A 20,593-nucleotide genomic window follows, 5' to 3' on the forward strand; every position below is an offset into this window, starting at 1 on the left:
CCTTTTATGAAGGAAATTTGTTTTGTGAAGTTTGGATTCAGTCAAAGGGCTACACTTGAGGACCTAGAGGGCTAAGGAGGCCTTGGGTCTTGAGGGTCTTGAGGTCACAGATTCCACCCCCATGCACCACTGAAATCCTACTTACAATCTCTCTACAATTGGGTCCTTCCAAATAGAATGCCCTTTTTGAGACTGGGGACCACTTTTCACTGCTAGGTTGGCATTCCCTAGGCACAGTGGCTGGCACATGGTGGATGCTTCGTGAATATTCTTGACCAGACCTGAATCCAGACACCTGAAGAGAGGTCCTAAGGATAAGCAATTCATCAACCTTCTCCTGGGGAGGGCTATTTCTGAATTCCCTGAGCACCCCCCCCCACTCCAGCGCCGCTTTTGGAACCCCCGTCCCTGGCCCCTCACAGGTGGGACTACTGGGGAAAATAGGGGAGGTGGGGCGGGAGGGGGAAAAGGGGAGCCAGGAGGGCCCTGGGGCAAGCCTTCCTCCCCAAGGTGCCATTCCCCGTTGCCCTCAAGGAGACCTCCTTAGGGGGTGAGGGTAGCCGATTGGGAAGGGTCTTTTGTCCTTTTTGCCCACGTATCCACACGGTAGAAGCTTAGTTACTATTTGCTGAATTAGACTTGTTACGTTTGACCCCAGAGGGCAGAAGTGGGAGCTGTGGGTGGCAGTAACAGGTGGGCAGACGGGCTGTTTTATGTAAAAGCTTCCTCAAGATCAGAGAGCAGCCTGCCGGAGGAGGGAGGGGTCCGCCTTAGCCGGCCATTGAGAAGAGGCCGGACGGCCACTTGTTGGGGGTGTTGGGGAGGGGATAGGGATGGGGATGAGGAGGGCCAGGAGCCCATGGGTCCTCGGTTCCGCGCGGAGATCATGGGATTCTGCTTGGGGAGCGCGGACCTGGAACGCGCGAAGGACCCGACTGGGAGGCGATGGTTGGGGGTGATCTGGCCGGTCCTGGAGGGCGGGACCGGGGAACACGTGGGTGTGGATGCCGGCTCTGGCCCCGCCCGCACACCTCCCGCCCTGCCGGTGCTTTCTTCCCCTCTCTCGTGGGGCGCTCTCGTAGCCCCGAAGTTTCCCATGGAGTTTGTGGCCGCGCTGCGCCTCTGCCTGTGGCTGTGGCTGGGGCTGGGCCTGGGGCCGGGGCCGGGTTTGGGGCACCCGCAGCCCTGTCCCCGGGGCGCGCAGCTCGGGGGGCCGCTGCGCCTGGGCGCCCTCCTGCCCCGGGCGGCGGCCCTGCAGCGCCGCTTGCGGCGCGCCCTAGCCCGGGCTGTCTCGGAGGGCGCATGGGGGCCGGAGCCGGGGCCGGAGCTGGGGCTGGGATTGGGGCTGGGGCCGGAGCCGGGGCCGGAGCTGGGGCTGGGGCTGGGGCCGCAGCTGGAGCTGGAGCTGGAAGCCCCCGCACCGCCCTCCCGGGACCCCGCCTCGCTGGCCGCCTGGCTGTGCCGCCTGCTGGCCCGGCCCGGGCTGGCCGCACTGTTGGCCTTCCCCGAGTCCCGGCCCGAGCTGCTTCAGCTTCACTTCCTGGCCGCCAGTCTGGAGACCCCCGTGCTGAGCCTGTTACAGCTGGACGCGCGCCTGCCGCCTGCCACGCCGGTACTGCCCCCACCCCCGGCCGCTGCCTCTCATCTCCTGACGGAGCCCGCCAGCTCCCCCCGCCCCGCACGGACTCCCACACTCCCCCCTACCCCTACCTCCCCTGTCCATAGAAGGCCCCCTGGACTGCACCCCACTGTTCCCCAGCTCTGCCCCAAGAGCTCTCCAGCACTGCACCATCTTACAGACACTTCTAGAGTCCCAGCTTTGCCTCAGGGAGACCCCCAGGCTGCAACTCATTGCCCCCCGCCCCCATCTCCGTTCTCAAGGAGACCTCCCGGACTGCACCACCTTCCGGGGACTCCCAGCCTTGACTCGGAGAGCCCCCAGATTGCACCCCGCTTCGCCTATCCCTGTACTCAGGAAGTCCCTCTTTCCCGGTACTCCCAGTCTCCCAAACTTGACTCGGGGAACCCCCCAGATTGCACCCCCGTTGCTTCCCATCGCGGTCCTCAGGGAGCTCTCCTGGACTGCACCTCATTTCCAGGACACCCAGCCCCTCCTCCCTGTCTCCGGGAGTCTTCTTTCCCAATATTGCATCTAGCACCTGCTCATTTCCCTATCCCCACCCTGGGGAACCCCTGAAGATTATACTCCCCCTTATCCCTTACCACTTTCACTGAGGAATTCCCAATACATCATCCTCTTCTCAAACTCTAAGCTCCCCTATCTGTGCCCTCTAAAGGCCTCCCAGTCTTGCCTCTCTGGTCCCCACGACCCAGAATTGCCCAGACCACGACCCACATCTCCACCTTGACACTCCCAAGGTCTGCATCTCTGAATCTCTTGGGTACCCCTGGTGCGTACCTTCTTCCTTTCGGATCCAGCAACTCCCATTCACCGGCTCCTCAAGCCTTCTTCATCTCTGGAATACCGCCCCCCAACCCCTTTCACAACCTCTGGGGTAGCCTCAGGATTTGCCTCACTCTCTAGTCTGGTTTCCCCTGATCATTCCAGGCCTGCCCCACCCTGGAGGATCAATTGGACCCTCCTCTTTGAAGGCCCCAGCCCCCGCCCCCCAAGCCTTCACCTCCAGCTCCACCTTCGGAGCCCCCAGTGTCGCCACAGGCTTCCCCGGGGTCCCTCCCTCCTTCTGGGTGGGACTGCTAGGGGCAAGATGAAAGAGGTGAGATAGGAGGGAGAGAGGGGCTTCTGGGAGTCCCAGACTTGAGGGGAGTGCCCTGAGGCAAGGGGAAAAGGTAGGGCTAGAGATGAGGAAAATCTCAGGGATATTCCAACCCTGGAAGACTCTGCTAAGGCGGGGGGGGGGGGGGGGGGGGGGGTGGGGGGGGGGGGTGGGGGTGGGGGGGGGGCGGGGGGAGGAGAGGAGTCACTGAGACCTAGGGAAGGAGGCAGAAGTTCTGGGGGTCCCCAGAGGGTGATGGCAGGGTCAGGGGCTGGGAGGAAAAATGGAGAAGGGGGAGAGACCTCTCTGGTGGATCAGGCTTGGGTAGTGGGATGGAGTGCTAGGACCTTGGGGAGCCTGGAAGCTTTGGGCAGGGAAAAGCCCTGATCTCAGGCTGACTGGTGATGGGTGATAAGGGGGAGATAGCTGCAGGATCTACCTAGACCCCCATGAAACAAGGCACTGGTACTGGGAGCCACCAGGGGGATACCCTGACATTCTGTCCTTGGATCCCACCTTCTTAACTCAGTGGGGATTCCTCCGTGGGGTCTCAGAGTCCTGTTCTCTGTCGCCCTCTGCCAGACACAGCTCCAAATGGCACCCTGAGCTCGGGTCTTAGTGATTCAACAACGTTGGATGACAAAAGAAGGGGTATTTACTAAACACCTTATATTCTAGGAGCTGAGGATGGGGGCTTTGCCCTTGAGGAGCTTACCTGGGGTGGAGGGTGGGGAGGACACACCCTGTAGATTGTAAATACAAGGTAGTTAGGGGAATCAAGAAAGGCTTCCTGGAGGCAGTGTTGGAGCTGAGTCTTGAAAGGGATTCTAGGAGGCGGAGGTGAGGAGAGAGGGCCAGACCCAGGAAGAGAGATCGAACGCTCCAGGTTGCTAATACAGGGAAGGCTGGATGTAGGGAAGGGAAACCTGAAAGGTAGATTGAGTCTAGATTAAGAAATACTCTAAAAGGTCAAGAAAAACGTTTGCATTTGGTTCTAGAGGCAGTAGGGATCCATTGGAGTCTATTGAGCAGGAAAGTGACCCATATTTAGGGGAAATTACTTTGCTGTGAGCACGGCTTGAGGCAAGGAGCCCAATTAATGACAGCTCCCACAAAGGCAATGAGAAAAGGAATATTGTATATTGAGAAATAGCAATTATCAGCTTGACTGGAATGTAGACTATAAAAAGGCAGCTAGGGGGCGCCATAGTGGATAGGGTGGTGGGTTTGGGATCTGGAAGGTTCCTGAGTTCAAATCCAGCCGGAGTCACTTGTGTGACCCTGGGCAAGTCACTTCACCCTGGTTGCCTCCATTTCCTCATTTGTAAAATGGGTTGGAGAAGGAAATGGAAAATCAGTTCAGTGTCTTTGCCATGAAAACCCCAAAAGGAGTCATGAAGAGTCAGACTGAATTGAAAAATGACTCCAGAATAAAGTAGAGTATAATAAAATGGAGAGAAATAGAAAATCAGGATGGAAGAAGGTAGGCTGGCGCTACCAGATTCTAGAGAGTTGTCAACACCAGATGGGGGCCACTGGAGCTTCTGGAGCAGGGGAGTCATGTGGTCAGACTTGCCCTCCAGGTGCATGGATATGGAGGCTGCCATAGTAGTCCAGGTAAGCCATGATAAGGGTTTAACCAGAATGCTTGACCAAGGTTAGAGTCCCACCATTTTCTCAGCCCCCAGGCTAAACCCTGAGTTCCCTTTGACTATTCTCTTTCATACTCTCTTGGATCCAGTCCCTTCCTCTACTTCCCTGGACACCACCCTGCAGTCCTATCTCAGGGTTTGTTTGTTTTTTAAAACCTCCTCCCTGTATTATTACCAACGTCCGCCCCCCACTCCCCATTGGTCTCCATATTTCCAATCTCTTCCTTCTCCAAGACTGAAGATAGCAACCGTGTCTCCTCCACACAAGTTCCAAAATAATCTTACCCAAGTTCAACCATGCTGCTCCTCTGCTCGGTAGACTCCAGTGGTCCCTGATTTCTAGCTCCTAGAGTGCAAATACTTACATTCAATGCCCCCATACCCCAGCTTCACCCCTACTTTCTCCTCTCCTCCCTTCTGCTTCCTTCTTACTCTCTAGGTCTCAGCTTTACAGGGCCCTCTCAAGTGTCTCATTCTTATCCTGCCTTCTCTTGGGTCTGGGCATCTGGAGGAGTCATACCCATGTGCCCCCCCTTCTCTGCCTATTAATATCCTCCCTTTCCTTAAAGGTCCACCTCAGCATCACCTCTTCCATGAGGTCCACTCTGACCCTCCTGATTGAAGATAATCCCTCCCTTCTCTAACATCTTGGAGCATTTGGTTTCCATCAGCCTCTGCTCCCATCACATTAATCTTGGTGACTTATGTATCTGTGGGTGTATCTACCCCCAAAAAACTATATTGGGAAGGGGAGGATCCTCAGCCAGTGCCTCTAGGCACTGGGGGCAGGGGAGGACAGAGATCCATGGGTGGCAGGTGGCAGAGAGACAGGTTTGGTTTAGAGGTCAGGAAAAACTTCTCAGCAGTTTTGGAAACTAGAATATTGGTAGTGAGCTTCCTGTCAGTGGAGGTCTCAAAGCAGAGGCTGATTCTTGTTCAGGTACGGGTTGGGTTAGATGCTCCACAGAGGCTGCTATTTTGTCAACAGAGAATGACAGAACTGGTAAGAGAAGCTTTAGTGACAATCTACATCCCTCATTTTACGGAGAGAAAGTAAGGCCCAGAAAGGAAGGATATTCCTGCTGCCATACAGGCGAGCATCCCTGGGGGGAGTCCTGGGGGGCCATTTCCCCAGCCTTCCTTCCTCGTCCTCCCATCAAGTCAATGGCAGGGCTGGGACCAGAAGGCAGGTTCTGTGTCTCCTCCCTTCCCTATCCCCCAGAATCCATTCCACCTGCAGCTGGATTGGGCCAGCCCCGTGGAGACACTGGTGGATGTGCTCTTCTCTGTGCTTCGGGCCCATGCCTGGAAGGACATCGCCCTGGTACTGTGCCGCATCCGTGATCCCGGCAGCTTCTTGGACTTCTGGACCCAGCGCACAGGGCTGGCCCCACGAATGACCCTGGAGTTGAGCCGACTGCCTGGAGGCCTGACACGCCTAGAGGCGCTGGCTGGGGAGCCTCCACCTGTCACAGCTGCTGTCCTGTTTGGCTGTGATGCCAACCGTGCCCTCCAGGTGCTGGCTGCTGCCCCCCCTGGGCCGCGCTGGCTCCTGGGCACCCCACTGGAGGCCACGGAATTGCCCACCCAGGGCCTGCCCCCAGGAGTACTGGCCTTTGGTGGGGAGAGCCAGCCTCCCCTGGAGGATCTCACCCAGGATGCCACAGGGCTGGTGGTGCAGGCGCTAGGCAGGGCTGTCCATGCCCACCCTGACCGGGCCCTCTCACCCTCAGCAGTCAGCTGTAATAGCCCCCGATTGGCAAGGCCTGAGTCCTGGGGCCAGCGCCTCGCTGGGTGAGTATCCCTTGCTTCCCAAATGCCCTCTCAGGATCCTTGGTCATAGAAAGGGAGCACATTGTATTATGGATCTGTAAAGAGAAGCATTCTGTGCCCAGGTCTTAGAGGGGTTGAGGCCCTGGTCAGACCCCCACCTGGAGTATTGCATTCAAGTCTTGGATCCAAATTTTAGGAAGAATGGTGATAAATTGCAGCATGATAAATTCCACCATCATCTAGGCAGGCACCTAGCAGGTCCCACAGGAAGTGCCATACTTACTTGGTAACGATGCTGCGTGTGGGCTGTGGTGAGAGGGAGGCTGTTGAGAGGCCTGGAAACCATCGTTGGTTGAAGCAACTAGGGATGCTTTGCTTCCAAAAGACGGGGCAGGCTGAGAGGCCGGGGACATCAAGTACATGAAAGGCCGTCTTGGGGAGCAGGCTTTGACCTAGATTTGCCCATTGGTCCCAGGGGGCAGAAATGGGAGCAGTGGGGGTGGGGGAGCATTGCAAAGAGACAGATTTAGATTTGACTTGACTTTAGAAACTCCGTAAGAGTGAGAGCTGTCCCAAAGGGGAATGGGTGCCCTCTGGAGGTGGTAGGCTGCTCCTCCACGGAGGTCTTCTAGCGGAGCCTGGACAAGCAGTTGTTAGGATATTGTAAGATTCCTTCTCAGATGCCAGTTAGACTTCATGGCCTCTGAGGGTCCTCTCAGCTCTGAGATTCTACAAATCTGTGAAAATGGGGTGGTGGGAGGGTGAGGTGACCCCAACGATCTTTCTTACGAAACTTGCCATGAAATTGTGAATCATGGTTTGGCTGCCTCCTTCGCTCAAAAGAGCCCAGGCTGTGGTGTCAGAACCTGGATTCGAAGACTGCCTCTGACACTTCCTGCGTGGGGGACCCTGGCCAAAAGTCATTTCCCTTCCCTGGGCTCCCGTTTCCTCATGTGGAATGTGAAGGGGCTGAACTAATGGCCTCAGGGAGGTCCCTTCCCTCTGGAATCTGTGGTCCTCTCACTAAACCTGAGGGGACTCAGTCCCATGAGGGGACTGGAAGGCCAGGCAGCTGGCACACATCTACAGCTGAGATGGATGCCCAGATTTCCTAAATCTAGGAGGTTCCAGGCTCTTTCTACTACAACACCCTGCTTTGTAGGACCTATGAGGAATGGTGGCCCTTTGTGAGGGCAGAGGCTGGACTGAGCATCCTAACCCTATTCTCAGCCCAAGTCGTAACCATTCCTTTTCCCACTTCATCCACAGATTTCTAGCCAATGCTTCCTTCCACGGTCGGATGGGCCACATGTGGGTGACGGGCACCTCCCAGGTCCACATCCAGCGCCACTACCAGGTGTGGAGCCTCCTGCGGGACCCCCTAGGTGCCCCAGCCTGGGTGACTGTGGGCCACTGGCAGGATGGGAGGCTGGAACCAGCAGCAAGTGGGGTGTGGCCAGGGGCAGGGGGACTGGGAGGGCGGGTGTCCCCTCAGTCCTCTCTGCTAGAGAATGAAGTTGGGCAGCAGAAGCTGCGGGTGGTTACCCTGGTGGAACATCCCTTTGTATTCACCCGGGAAGTGGATGAAGATGGGCACTGCCCTGCTGGCCAGCTATGCCTGGACCCAGGCACCAATGACTCAGCTGTGCTGGGGGAGCTTTTCGCCGCACTGGATGAGCCAGGCAACAGCTCTGTGCCTCATGACCTGCGCAAATGCTGCTATGGGTACTGTATCGACCTGCTGGAGCGGCTGGCCGAGGACTTACCCTTCACTTTTGAGCTGTACATTGTGGGGGATGGCAAGTACGGGGCCTGGCGTGATGGGCGCTGGACTGGCCTTGTGGGTGACCTCCTCGCAGGCACTGCCCACATGGCCGTCACCAGCTTTAGCATCAACTCGGCACGCAGCCAGGTCATTGACTTCACCAGTCCCTTCTTCTCCACCAGCCTGGGCATCCTGGTACGGACTCGAGACACGGCCTCCCCCATCGGGGCCTTCATGTGGCCCCTGCACTGGACCATGTGGGTGGGCGTCTTTGTGGCCCTGCACCTGACCGCACTCTTCCTCACCCTGTATGAGTGGCGAAGCCCCTATGGCATGACGCCCCATGGGCGCAATCGGCTCAAGGTCTTCTCCTACTCCTCTGCCCTCAACCTCTGCTACGCCATCCTCTTTGGCCGCACGGTCTCCAGCAAGACACCCAAGTGTCCCACGGGGCGCTTACTCATGAACCTCTGGGCCATCTTTGGCCTCCTTGTCCTCTCAAGCTACACAGCCAACTTGGCCGCGGTCATGGTGGGAGAGAAGACCTTTGAGGAGCTGTCGGGAATCCATGATCCCAAGGTGACCCAGGGCAGGGTGGGCAGAAGGCGAGGAGGAGGTGGAGGGAGTGGGAGGGGGTGCTGCTGCTTTAGCATAAATTCTCTAGCTTTGGGGGATACTTAAGAGATGGCTCCAACTGAGATGGAGCATTACCCCCTCCTTTCCCTCTAACCTGTGACTAACTTGGAGGTATAGTTGGTCCCTGGAAGTGGCAGCTTTCCAGATGTAGCAGCATCCTGGTTGTAGGGCTACATCCCAAGTCTAGTGGTGCCCACAGGCTGCCAGAACCTCCCAGGTGCTGTGTTCTGCCCTGGGCTTGAGGCACTGGTTAGATCTGGATGTGATGTCTGTTGGCAGAAGGGTCCCTACTGTGTCCCCAGCTGTGACTACAGAAGGGGAAGGGTCAGGTGCCTTACTGTCCGTCCCCCTCCCAACCCTCCCCAGCTTCACCACCCCTCCCAAGGCTTTCGCTTCGGCACCGTGTGGGAGAGCAGTGCAGAAGCCTACATTAAGAAAAGCTTCCCAGAGATGGCTGAGTACATGCGAAGGCATAACGTGCCCACCACGCCAGATGGGGTCACCATGCTCACGTGAGGGCGGGTTGGAGGGGTGTGGGGAGCAGGGGGCTGGACCCGCTGGGAGACCTGGCCTAGTATGAGCTGCGGTCCCTGCCCGTGACTGGCCATCTCCTCCTGGCCCAGGACAGACCCTCCAAAACTCAATGCCTTCATCATGGACAAGTCTCTGCTGGACTATGAGGTCTCCATTGATGCTGACTGCAAACTGCTGACTGTGGGGAAGCCGTTTGCCATCGAAGGTGAGTGCCCTTCTCCCCTCCCTCAGGAAAAGGGCAGGGGCATGGCTTGGGAAGCCTGGCTGGCAGGGCCTTGTGACAGGCCCCTTGGACCCTGCCTCTGGCCAGGGCGGAGTAGGCAGCAGTGGCAGTGATGATCACTGATGGCAGTGGGAGCTGGTGCACAAGGGATCAAACTCTGGGGAGATGGTTACTGTGCCCCATTGTTCAATTCCCTAACTTCGATGATTGATATCAGAGTTTCAGAGGTGGGGAGGGCTCTTAGAACCCAGGATGCCAGAGTTGGGTGAGTCCTTAGAACCCAGGATGTCAGAGTTGGGTGGGTTCTTAGAGCCCAGGATGTCAGAGTTGGGTGGGTCCTTAGAACCCAGGATGTCAGAGTTGGGTGGGTCCTTAGAGCCCAGGATGTCAGAGTTGGGTAGGTCCTTAGAACTCAGGATGTCAGAGGTGGGAGGGCCCTTAGAACAGTGTCAGAGCATGGTGGGACCTGGGCATGTAGCCACAGCATATCAAAGCTGGAACAGACATTCAAGGCTATAGGAATTCAGGAGAGAGAGATTCCTGTGGGCTGAGGCAGTTAGGGGGCTTCTTGAAGAAGATGGGACTTGGGCTTGTCTTTGAAAGAGTGAAGATCTTGCTAGGCTGAAGGGGGATAAGGAGAACATTCCAGGAGGGAACACTGAGCAAAGTTACAGAGGCAGAAATCTGAAAAAACACATTCAGGGAACCACACACGATCTACTTTAGGGGAAGAATGTGTTTGGAGAGCAGCTTGAGGGAAGGATGGAGGATATTTGAAAATGGAGCTTCAAACACCAGGCTGAAGAGTTTGGACTTTGTCTAGTGGGCAGTGACTACTAGAGATGGTTTGTAAACCAAGGTTGGGTGTAACCAGAGATGATTGTGGCCACTTGTATAGGAAAGATTGAAAGAAGGATAGAGAGACATGGAGTTGAGGCAGGACCCTTGTACTATGGTAAAGTGAAAGGCTTAAGGGCAGCCCCCTTCCTCTCCTTGGGACTTCTAGCTATCCCCCTTTCCCCTTAAGTCTTAAGCACCAGGAGGACCTGGGAAGTAAACGTGGCCCAGGAATTTAAATTCCCTGCCTTAATGAAATGAGGAAGAGTCCTGGGTCCTGTCTACAGGCTACGGGATCGGACTGCCTCGGAACTCACCACTCACCTCCAATCTGTCGGAGTTTATCAGTCGCTACAAGTCATCAGGGTTCATCGATCTGTTGCATGACAAATGGTACAAAATGGTGCCCTGTGGCAAGAGGGTCATTGCTGTCACAGAGGTGAGTGAAAACTCCCCGATATGGTGAGCCCCAATCTCCATCTTCATCTTCCTCCTCCTCCTCCTCCCCCTTTCTTCTTCTTCTTCTTCTTCTTCTTCTTCTTCTTCTTCTTCTTCTTCTTCTTGTCCTCTTTCTTCTCCTCCTTCTTCTCCTTCTTCTCCTCTGTCTTCTCCTCATTCTGCTTCTCCTCCTTCTCCTCTTTCTTCTTCTCCTCCTTCTTCACCTCCTCCTCCTCCTTCCTTGCCTCCTCCTCTTCCTTCCTCCTCCTTTTCCTTCTCCTCCTCTTTCTCTTCCTTCTTCTTCTCCTTCTCCTCCTTCTTCTTTTCTTTCTTCTCCTTCTCCTTCTTCTCCTTCTCTTTCTCCTCCTCCTCTTTCTCTTCCTTCTTCTTCTCCTTCCACTTCTTCTCTTTCTTCTCCTTCTTCTTCTCCTTTCTGTCCTCCTCTTTCTCTTCCTTCTCCTCCTTCCATTTCTTCTCTTTCTTCTTCTTCTTCTCTTTCTCCTCCTTCTCCTCTTTCTCCTTCTTCTCCTTCTCCTCCTTCTCCTCCTCCTCCTTCTTCTCCTTCTCCTCTTTCTCTTTCTCCTCCTCTTTCTCCTTCTTTTTCTCCTTCTTCTCTTTTTTCTCTTTCTCCTTCTCCTTCTTCACCTCCTCCTTCTCTTTCTTCTTCTCATCTTTTTCTCCTTCTTCTCCTCCTCCTTCTCTTCTTCCTCCTCCTCCTTCTTCTCCTCCTCCTTTTTCTCCTCTCTTCTCCTCCTCCTCCTCCTCCTCCCCCTTTCTTCTTCTTCTTCTTCTTCTTCTTCTTCTTCTTCTTCTTCTTCTTCTCCTCCTCCTTCTCTTCTTCCTCCTCCTCCTTCTCCTCCTCCTCCTTTTTCTCCTCTCTTCTCCTCCTCCTTCTCCTTTTCCTTCTCCTCCTCCTTCTCCTTCTCCTCCTCCTCTTCCTCCTCCTCCTTCTTCTCCTTTCCATTACCACTAAATTCATTCTTATCATAAGCTTCAACTTAAAATATAGGAAGAACGAACCCTTGTCCAAGACTGGAGGGCACCTAACAAAGGTTGGTTAAAAACAGAAAGCATTGTTCCCAGCCCTTGGGGTGACAAAAACAAGAATGAAACATACCTGTCCTCAAGGAGCTTATATTCTACTAGGTGGAGTGAATAGAAAGCTGTGCCTGTGGTCAGGAAGAGCTGAGTTCAAATCCAACCCCAGATGCTTACTGGCTATGTAACCTTAATCAAGGCATTTAATTTGTCTCAGATTCAGTTTCCAAGTAAAATAAGGATAATAACAGCACCCACCTCTCAGGGTGGTTGTGAGAGCACAATGAAGTATTTGTCAAGTGCTCAGCATGGTGTTGGGCTTGTTGTTCAGTTATTCAGTTGTGTGCAACTCTAGGTGACCCCATGGACTTTTGTCTATGGGGTTTTCTTGGCAAAGATGCTGGGGTGGTTTACTGTTTCCTTCTTTAGCATGTCCCCATTTTACAGATGAGGAACTGAGGCAAATAGTTAAGTGACTTGCCCAAAGTGACACAGCTAATAAGTACTTTATTCACTGCACAGCCTAACTGCCCCACCTGGCACATAGTAGGTGCTTAATAAATGCTTATCTAAAAAATAAAAAAAGCTGGAGAACACCCTGAGAGGGCAGCCAGGATGGTGAAAGGCCTCAAGAACTCATCACAAATGGTTAGTTGAAGGTGCTGGGCACATTTGGCTTGGAGAAATAAATGTTTAGTTGAGGGGGAGGGAGATAGGGACAGTCATCATTTTGCCTTTCAGTGCCTGGCATACAGTAAGCATTTAATAAATACTTGTTGAATGATCGGGGGGGGGGTGTCTCTAGGCATTTAAAGGTATGGAGGAAGGGTTTGATGTCTATCTGTCTGCAAGAGAAGGGGCAAGAGGATAAAGGTGTGGAGGCAAACGTAGGCTCGACGTCAGGAAGGACTTACTAGTGATTAGAGCTGCCCCTAAGTGGAATTGGGGGGGGAGTCCCAGAAGGTACTCAGATTCCCCTTCCTTGAAGGCAGAGGCTGGATGACTCCGTCATGGAAGTCAGAGAGGGCATTCTGGTTTAGGTTAGACCAGATCAGTTCTGAAGCCCTTTCCCTATTCTGAGAGTCTGCCCTTCCTTATTCAATAACCATCCATTTCTCTAGTGTCTTAAAGTACTTTATGTAGTCACTGTGAGGTCATGGGAAAATTACTGCCCCCATTTTTCAGAGAAGCCCAGAGAGGTTTTCTAGAATGGCATAGCTCAAAGCCACCTCATTGAGGCAGTCTCAGCCCACCCCACTTCTGATAAGAAAATGGAGAACTGGGATGGGGAAAGTTATCCCAAATTCCATCCTCCCTGGGGAGGGGGGGGGAATGGGAAAATCATAGCCTAGGGAACCAAGGTGGCCCCGAATCACTGAATTTTAGGGCTCCAGGGATGGATCTCAGCATCTGGACCAACCTGTACCCAACTGGGAATCCCCTGTATAGAATCCCCGAAGCCCTCTAACGATGACGAACTCATCCTCCATCAAGGTTCTGGAGAGCTCTCATGTCGAATTATTGAGATTTCTCTTAGACAGGGCTGAAATCTGCCCTTTTACTTGATCCCAATTGGAGTTCATTCTGCCTCTGGAGCCAAGCAGGTTCTTCCTCTCTTCCACATGACTTTCCTTTAAGTATTTTACAGCTGCCAGATCCCTAGGACTCCTCCTCTCCCCAAGTCAGCAAGCATTTATTAAAGAGCCTATTAGGCATCAGGCACTGGGCTGGGCTGGGGATATGGAGAAAGGCAAACCCAGTCTCTACCCTTTGGCAGCTCACAGTAAACATCTAGTTTCTCCTTCAGTGCCTAGCACAGCGCAGGTGGCTTAAAAGCAGTGGAACTGTGTCCTGTTCCATCACCATACTGGGCATCTTTTAGCTTTTTATCTTCCTGAATATGTGGTGCCTGGATCTGAACTCAATAGCCCAGATGGCTTGACTAGGACAGAGTACAGAGGGACTGATACCTGCCCTGTCCTGATTTGTTGTTACTGTTCAGTCATTTTTCAGTTATGTCTGGCTGACTCCATTTGGCAAAGATCCTGGAGTGGTTTTCCATTTCCTTCTCCAGCTCATTTTACAGATGTGGAAACTGAGGCAAAAAGGGTTAAGTGACTGGCCCAGGGTCACACAGTTAGTAGATGTCTGAGGTCAGATTTGAACTCAAGATGAGTCCTCCTGACTCCAGGCTTGGCACTCTATCCACTTCCCTACCAAGCTTTCCCTACAATGTTATGGACACAGTGCTTTTCAAGGCAGCTTTAAGATCACATTAGATTTTTTTTTTTTTTTTTGGCTAGCATATACACTGAGGACTAAGAGGGCTTGCATTTCATTAAGATCTCCAGATCTTTTTCACACCAACTGTTATCTAGTCATATTTCCCCCACTCTATAAATTGCGTGGTTTTTCTGAAACTGTTGAACTTTTCATGTTTGCCCTATGGCATAGTATAGTGGATAATGTGCTGGGCCTACAGTCAGGAAAACCTGAGTTCAAATCCATCCTCAGATACTAGCTATGTGATCCTGGGTATGTCACTTAACCTGTATGCCTTTTACAGTTTCCCCAACTGTAAAATAGGGAGAATAATAGCATTTACTTCCTAGGATCGTTGTGAGGATAATATGAGGTATTTGTAAAATACTTAGCATGGTGTATGATAAATAGTAGGTACTTATTTTAATAAATTTGTTCCCTTCCCTATCGGTCTTACTAGATTTGTTCTTTAATTCTACAGAGATCTTTTTGGATCTTGAACAACTTAATACACAATGCACAATACAATACACGGTAGCTCCTACTGCCTGCTTCCACCAAAGCGGGTTAGAGGTGGAAAAGAACAGTATATGTGCAGGGTGGTGTGTATATGCATGTATATGCATGTATACACACATGCATGTGCTACACAAAGTATCCCAATAGTAAGCAGATTTTTTTGTACGTGTGAGGATGTGCACACACACACATGCATGGCACACCCCTCCCTCAGACTCTGCAGATGAGCATCTATCACTTCTCGGGGCTCTTTGTGCTGCTGTGCCTGGGCCTTGGATGTGCCCTCCTCACCTCTCTGGGTGAACACATCTTCTACCGCCTGGTCCTACCTCGGATCCGCAAGCACACCAAGCTGCAATATTGGCTGCACACAAGCCAGGTGAGTGGGTCTGGCTTCCTGGGCATGAAGATGGAGCTACTTTGAGCCATGTATGGCTAGGGGGACAGGCCAGGGAGACGCACTCCAAGAGCATGCCCAGAATGCAAGTCTGAGGATATGGAGTGTCCACTCAAGGCTACGAAGTCATCATTCCAGGTCCCCTCCCACTTCCATGGGCTTTCTACCCAACAATCCTGTGGAGAAGGGCGCTCCACATGTCCAACAGGAAGTTGGGTAGCCCGATTCCAAGACTGCCCTATTGCATTGTCTCCACTAAAGGACCTGGAGAAAACAAATTGATCCTTTTGCTCTCATTCTAGTGACCCAAACACCAGGATTGGGGGAAATTCCAGGGGTAGCAGGGAAAGGGAAAGAATGTTGGCTCACTCCCCCTATCCCTGTCTCTTTTGCTTGGGCTGGTAGAAAATCCATCGGGCTCTGAATACTGGCTTAGACCAGCAGAAGAATCAGAAACCAGAGCCAGAGACGGAGCCGGAGCCAGAGCCAGAGCCAAGGTTTGCTGTTGGGAGGCATGGCCTTCCTCCCTACCAGGGGAGTCCCCAACTGGATGCGGGTACTTGGTGCTTGACCTCAGGGAACCCCTAGTCTGAGGAATGAAAGCACCAGGATAGGCTTTCTGGGGTTAGCATTGCATTAAGATTTTAAAGGTTGGGTGAAGATTCACAGTAGGAAACTCTAGACAATAGGCTGTCTTCCATGACAGGAGCATGACCGGGGAGGGACATCTTTGGGGGGTGGTGACATGCTTCCTCTTGTTCCAGCTGTGATTCCCAGTGTGAGCAGAGCAGCAGGAACAGTCCTAGGAAGGCTGTGAAAGGTGAGCGCAGGGTCCGATTTCAGGAGCCAGAGGTCAAGGGCCCTGATCTTCAGCTAACCAACGGGCGCCCGACGCAGCGGCAACTGGCAGTGCAGCCGGAAGGCCTTCCCCAGTGCCCTCCCCTGGTAGCTGCTGCTGCCACCACTTCTCCCACCACCCAGAGTGAGCTGAAGGTCCTGGAGCAGAGAATCGAAGGCATGCGGGATCAGTTACGGGCTGCCCTGCTCAGGAAGAGTGAGCTGGTACTCTTGCTCGAGAGGGACCTGGCCCCTCGCAGCCGGCTCCCGCCACCCCCCCAGCTCAGTGAAGACAGGTAACCGTGTCTGACTGCCCACCACTCCTATGGCCTTCCCATTACCTGGCGCTGACACTCAGGACAGGACCTGGAAAAGCAGCCACCCTTCCTGGAGCATGTTGGGAGACAGCTGGTGGGAACCCAGCTCTGCCCAGCAGACAAGAAGTGGTGGTGGCGGCACCCTAGCTCCTGTTTTGCTTTGCTGTTCTGGGCATTCCTGGCCAATTTCCTGTCACCCTTCTGGGGACCCTCTATATTATGGCTCTTCCTTCCGGACATACAACAGCTGCTATCCTCAGGCCCCTTCACAAAATGGAGACCACTTCTAAGTCAGGCTGGGCTCAACCTTTAGTGTCAGCTGGCCAGAATGAGAATCTGAGGCCAACCCTGGCCAAGGATGGTGGCAGATTAGACCACAAAGCCTCATAGGCCCTTGGCTGTGGCAGGTCAGCCTGAGAGTACCCAGCACAGGTGCATCATCCCCTGGCATGCCTGTGAGCTTCACATTAATTATGAAGCATGGATCCCAATCTCTCCTTCAGTTCTACTACAGTGTCAGCTCCTTGGCCCAAGTGGCCCCTGCAGTTTCTCAGTCTAGGGCCTCTACATTCCATAATCCCTCAGTTATAGCTGACAAAGAATTTAATCATTTAAAAAATATCTTAAAATAGGGGCCTGGAAAGAAAATACAGATATCTATCTTTCTTTCCCATGGGCCTGAAGCAGAATCAGGCCAGATGTAGGCTGCACCAAACTGCCAATGATGAGTAAATGTAGAGAGTGTCACCCAAAACATGCCTAACCAGAAAGAGCACCAGTGAAGAGTTACAGCCCTCACCAGCTCCAGGGCTGCCCTGAGGAAGGCATCTCATCTACTGGAGACCAAGAAGAACTGTGGGATGAGATGCAGGGAGGGTACCCATGACAATGAAATCAGGACTCAGTTCCAAGTACTGAAGAAGCCCAGACTGGCAGGGTCTTTTAACTCTTCCTGGGGAAAGGGCTCTGTTCTGGTTTCAGTGAAACAAGTGGCAGGGGTGTGGGGGGCAGGAAGTCAATGTAGAGAGCAATTGTTAGATAGACTATTTATTATATATACAAACACCATTTTTTGTACATTACAATTAAATAGGATGGAATGAATTTTTTATTCTTCATTCCTCATCAAGTGATTTGGTTGATTTACTCAGCCTCCGGGCTCGTCATCCAAAGCTCTCACCCAACAGCCCAGACAGAGCCAGTCAGACTTCCTAGACTGCTCATGGCAGCAAGAGGGGTTTAGGCAAGGGACTGTCCTCCCACTCCCTATAATCTTTCATTCCTTTTGACTGGTGGGGGGCTGGGACCCAGAAATTGTTCAAATCCATTTCCTGAGTCGGAGGACCATCAGCTTTCCCACTGAATTCTCAGATTTCCTGGGACCATGATACCCAAACACTTCCCCTATAAACAGCCAGGTACAGCTTTGTAAATAGGTACAGAGTGGGGAACAGGAAACGTGGAGGTACCTAAAGTCAAATCCTGCCTCAAATGAACAATGTTCCTTATGGGTATCACTCAATGGTTACACATCTGGGGACTGCCTTCTTCCCTTCCTCACTCCAGAGTTCTGCACATGTACGTGGACACACACACACACACACACACACACACACACACACACACACACACACACACACACACACACACACACACACACACACTCTCTCTCTCTCTCTCTCTCTCTCCCCCTCCCCCCTCGGGCAGGTCTAGGGAGTCCTCTCAGAGTAGAATGGGCACAGTCATTTCCCTCAACTGTCCACTTCCAGCTGCCAGTAAGCAACAGCTCTCTATACGGGAGCACCTGAGTCAGTGAGCACAGTAGCTGCTCCTTAGCCAACCAAGAGGACTAAGAAATGTGGGTACCACGCTGCTTCCCACCAGGCAGAATCTCAGGCTCACACTGGATCTGCCACTACCTCCAGCTCGCTACTACCAGGGTTCTCTCACAGACCGTCTCCCTAAGAGCCGGTGGGAAAGTCAGGTTCTGGCTAGGAGGAGGCAGGGAGAGGAAGCCATAGCCTAGGCACTGAGCTCCAAGCACCAATCAGAAACCCCTGTGGGAGGATGGACAGGGAGGAGAAGCCAGTGAGCTTTCCTGCAGAAGGCCTCACTCCTCTTGCTTCTGTGGCCCTGCCTGTCTGTGGCAGCTGAAGGCTGGGTGTCAGCAGCTGTGGCCATTTGCTGCTCCATCCTTCTGTTTACCATGTGCACCTCATCCCAAGCCAAACCTACTCTCAACTAACACCATCACTGCTGGCTTGGGGGTTCTCTTCATCTGGGGCTTTAGAAGGGGGCAGACCTGGAGTGTGAGGGGTGAGAGCGGCTAGCGAAAGTGCTCCTCACCATGGAGAAGTGTGGGCTGGGCCCTTCCTTCCCGACATCCTGACTGCTCTATACGAGGCCAGTGAATGTGCTCCTCGGACCCCGGTGCCCTGCCTCACATGACTTTGGCTCCACTAGGCTCTACCTGAGTGGCTTCCTTCTGCCTTTTCCCCAAACTTGGCCTTTCTCCACTCCCACACCATGGCCCTAGCTCTTGCTGCCTCAGAGAATTGAGAACACGCTGACTACTCGGTGGTGTACAAAATCCCATTCAAACAATCCCCAAACAAAGGCTGAGTAGAGTGGTCTTCTTCCAGGTCTCCTCTAGTCAAAGGGGAAAAAAAGGGTTCTCTCATGAAAAAGTCCTCATGCCCTGGGAGGAGAAGAGTAGAAGTCACCAAAAACTAGGACGTGTTTGCACAAAGCAAGGAGATGGGGAGGTTCTATCCTGGGCTCCAACGAGGCCTGGCATATGGAAGGGGAGGCAGGAGTACATCTCCCAGCCAAGGAAAGGAAGAATAGTTTGGAGGGTAAAAAGAAACCCAAGGACAGTTGTGCAGGGAAGCCCACAGGTTTAGGCCAGGAGTTGGGCAAAGAAACCAGCTGCTCTGGAGACTGTTGAGATCAGGTTACACACCTTCCCATGGAGCCCAGGGGGGCACAGAGCTGGGACCAACTGCCCCTGGTGAGTAAAGGCCTGTGCCTCTGGAGGGCTGCTTTCTCTGAAGCTGCCTTTACTCGGTGGGTTTAAAAATAATTTTAAAAATTCATCTGAATCTGGTTGGGGAAGAAAAAGAGCCAGTGTCTGACAGGAACAGAGAGATTCCCTCTGCCCTATCAAGGATCAGCAAAAGTACTCACGAGGGGCTCCTAAACTCTGCTTCTGAAAGCACGGCTGTGGGGGCACCATTGTCTTCGGAGCAGGGCTGGCTCTCCTGCGTGGACTGAAGAGCTGGACTCATACACCTGTCTGAGGTGGGGCCTTGGGCAAGGACCTCAGAGACGTTGCTCTCAGAGACACTGACAATGTCCTGGCCACCAAGTGAGAGTGAACTGGCCCTAGTGTGATCATCAAGGGGAGCAGCTGGCTCAGGGATGCCAGTGGTGTGGGCAGGAGGGGAGGCAGGAGACTCAGGGGTGCCAGTGGTGTGGGCAGGGGGCTCAGGGATTGTACCTTCTGTCTGGGGAGTGACTAGTGTTGCTGATGTCACTTCAATGGTGATGGAGCTAGTGGTGGCCCCAGGGCTCTCACTAACTCGGATTTGGGCAACTAGGCCAGGGGAGGTGGTAGCAGCTGGAACACTGGGTGGACTTCCATTGGCCAGGGCTCCATGTCCTGCTCTCTGCTCTAGGAGGGAGGCGCTCAGATCAGAGAGAAACGAAGGGTCCGTAAAGATAGTGGCTGTCTCAGCCATCCAGTTCAGTTCACCCCCTACAGAGGCAGAGGTGGGTCCAGGCCCTTCCCCTGGGGCTGGCTGGCTACTGTTGCCATCCTGTAGAGAGGGCCTGGGGCTCCCAGGGGCCACAGCTGCAGCTGCAGTATTATTGTTGAGATTGTCCTGTAGGGCTGTTTGGGTGCCCTGGCCAATCTGCTGGTTCTGCAACAACATCTCCTGGATGCGGATCTGCTGGAGGATGGCTGGCAACTCAAAATGATGGAAAAAGTAGATCATGGAATGCTGTAAACAAACAGAGGGGAGGAAGAGAATCAGACTTATCCCCCAAAATGACATCATGTGGGACTGTCACTGGACGGGGAGAAAAGGAAATGAAGACTGGAAATTCTGGCCCACAAGCCTCCTCTTAAGTACACAATGAGCACAAAACAAAACTACATGATGAGCAAGACCGGCAGAGGTGCATTGGGACTGCCTTCAAAAGAAGTGAATTCCCCTTCATCGGAATTCTTCAAAGGGAAGACAGCCACCCAGGCCCTATGAAGTGCTTTACAATTATCTCACAACAACAATGGGAGACAGAATTCAATAGCACCCCCATTTTACAGATGAGAAAACTGAGGAAGGTAGTGGTCCCACAGTTGGCCAGGGTCTGGGGCAGAGAGCTGAGCTCAGGTCTTGCTGGCCCCAGCTCTGGCGCTCTGCGCAGTATGACACCACCAGGAAGGCTTAAAGAAGTCCAGAGCTGTCCACAGTCACAGAGCAAGCCCCAGGGCCACAATTAGACTCCAAATGTCAAACCCAGTGGGATTCTTTCAGGTCCCAATACCCCCACAACAACTGCTTTGCCATGAGATTCAGAGCTCTCTCCCTTTCATTACAGGCAAGCTTTCTGGTCTATTCCT

At 53.3% G+C, this 20,593-nt stretch overlaps 2 protein-coding genes across 3 annotated transcripts in view; one reads left to right on the forward strand and one right to left on the reverse strand.

The window, feature by feature from the left end:
* Positions 1 to 1,096: 1,096 nt before the first annotated feature.
* GRIN3B (glutamate ionotropic receptor NMDA type subunit 3B) lies at positions 1,097 to 17,095 on the forward strand. The gene is made up of 9 exons (XM_072601344.1): positions 1,097 to 1,612; positions 5,613 to 6,184; positions 7,433 to 8,507; positions 8,931 to 9,076; positions 9,188 to 9,303; positions 10,446 to 10,597; positions 14,630 to 14,794; positions 15,218 to 15,309; positions 15,577 to 17,095. Exons 1-9 carry the CDS (start codon positions 1,097 to 1,099, stop codon positions 15,947 to 15,949), a joined length of 3,207 nt encoding a protein of 1,068 aa, XP_072457445.1. The 3' UTR covers positions 15,950 to 17,095.
* TMEM259 (transmembrane protein 259) overlaps positions 16,998 to 20,593 on the reverse strand; it is a 62,522-nt gene continuing 58,926 nt past the window's right edge. For both annotated transcript variants that reach the window (XM_072601342.1, XM_072601343.1), the window contains exon 11: positions 16,998 to 19,970. In XM_072601342.1, the coding sequence (XP_072457443.1) occupies positions 19,149 to 19,970 (822 nt within the window). In that variant the 3' untranslated portion in view covers positions 16,998 to 19,148. The remainder of the gene's footprint in view (positions 19,971 to 20,593) is intronic.

This window comes from Notamacropus eugenii, chromosome 4, assembly GCF_028372415.1.
Source record: "Notamacropus eugenii isolate mMacEug1 chromosome 4, mMacEug1.pri_v2, whole genome shotgun sequence".
Taxonomy (NCBI): domain Eukaryota; kingdom Metazoa; phylum Chordata; class Mammalia; order Diprotodontia; family Macropodidae; genus Notamacropus; species Notamacropus eugenii.

Bases quoted from the DNA above. Each gene is read 5' to 3' on its own strand.
- GRIN3B (XM_072601344.1), top strand. From the start codon at position 1,097: ATGGAGTTTGTGGCCGCGCTGCGCCTCTGCCTGTGGCTGTGGCTGGGG. The intron at 10,598-14,629 runs GTGAGTGAAAAC...CCCCTCCCTCAG, and splicing joins GGGTCATTGCTGTCACAGAG to ACTCTGCAGATGAGCATCTA. The intron at 15,310-15,576 runs GTTTGCTGTTGG...CTCTTGTTCCAG, and splicing joins GAGCCAGAGCCAGAGCCAAG to CTGTGATTCCCAGTGTGAGC.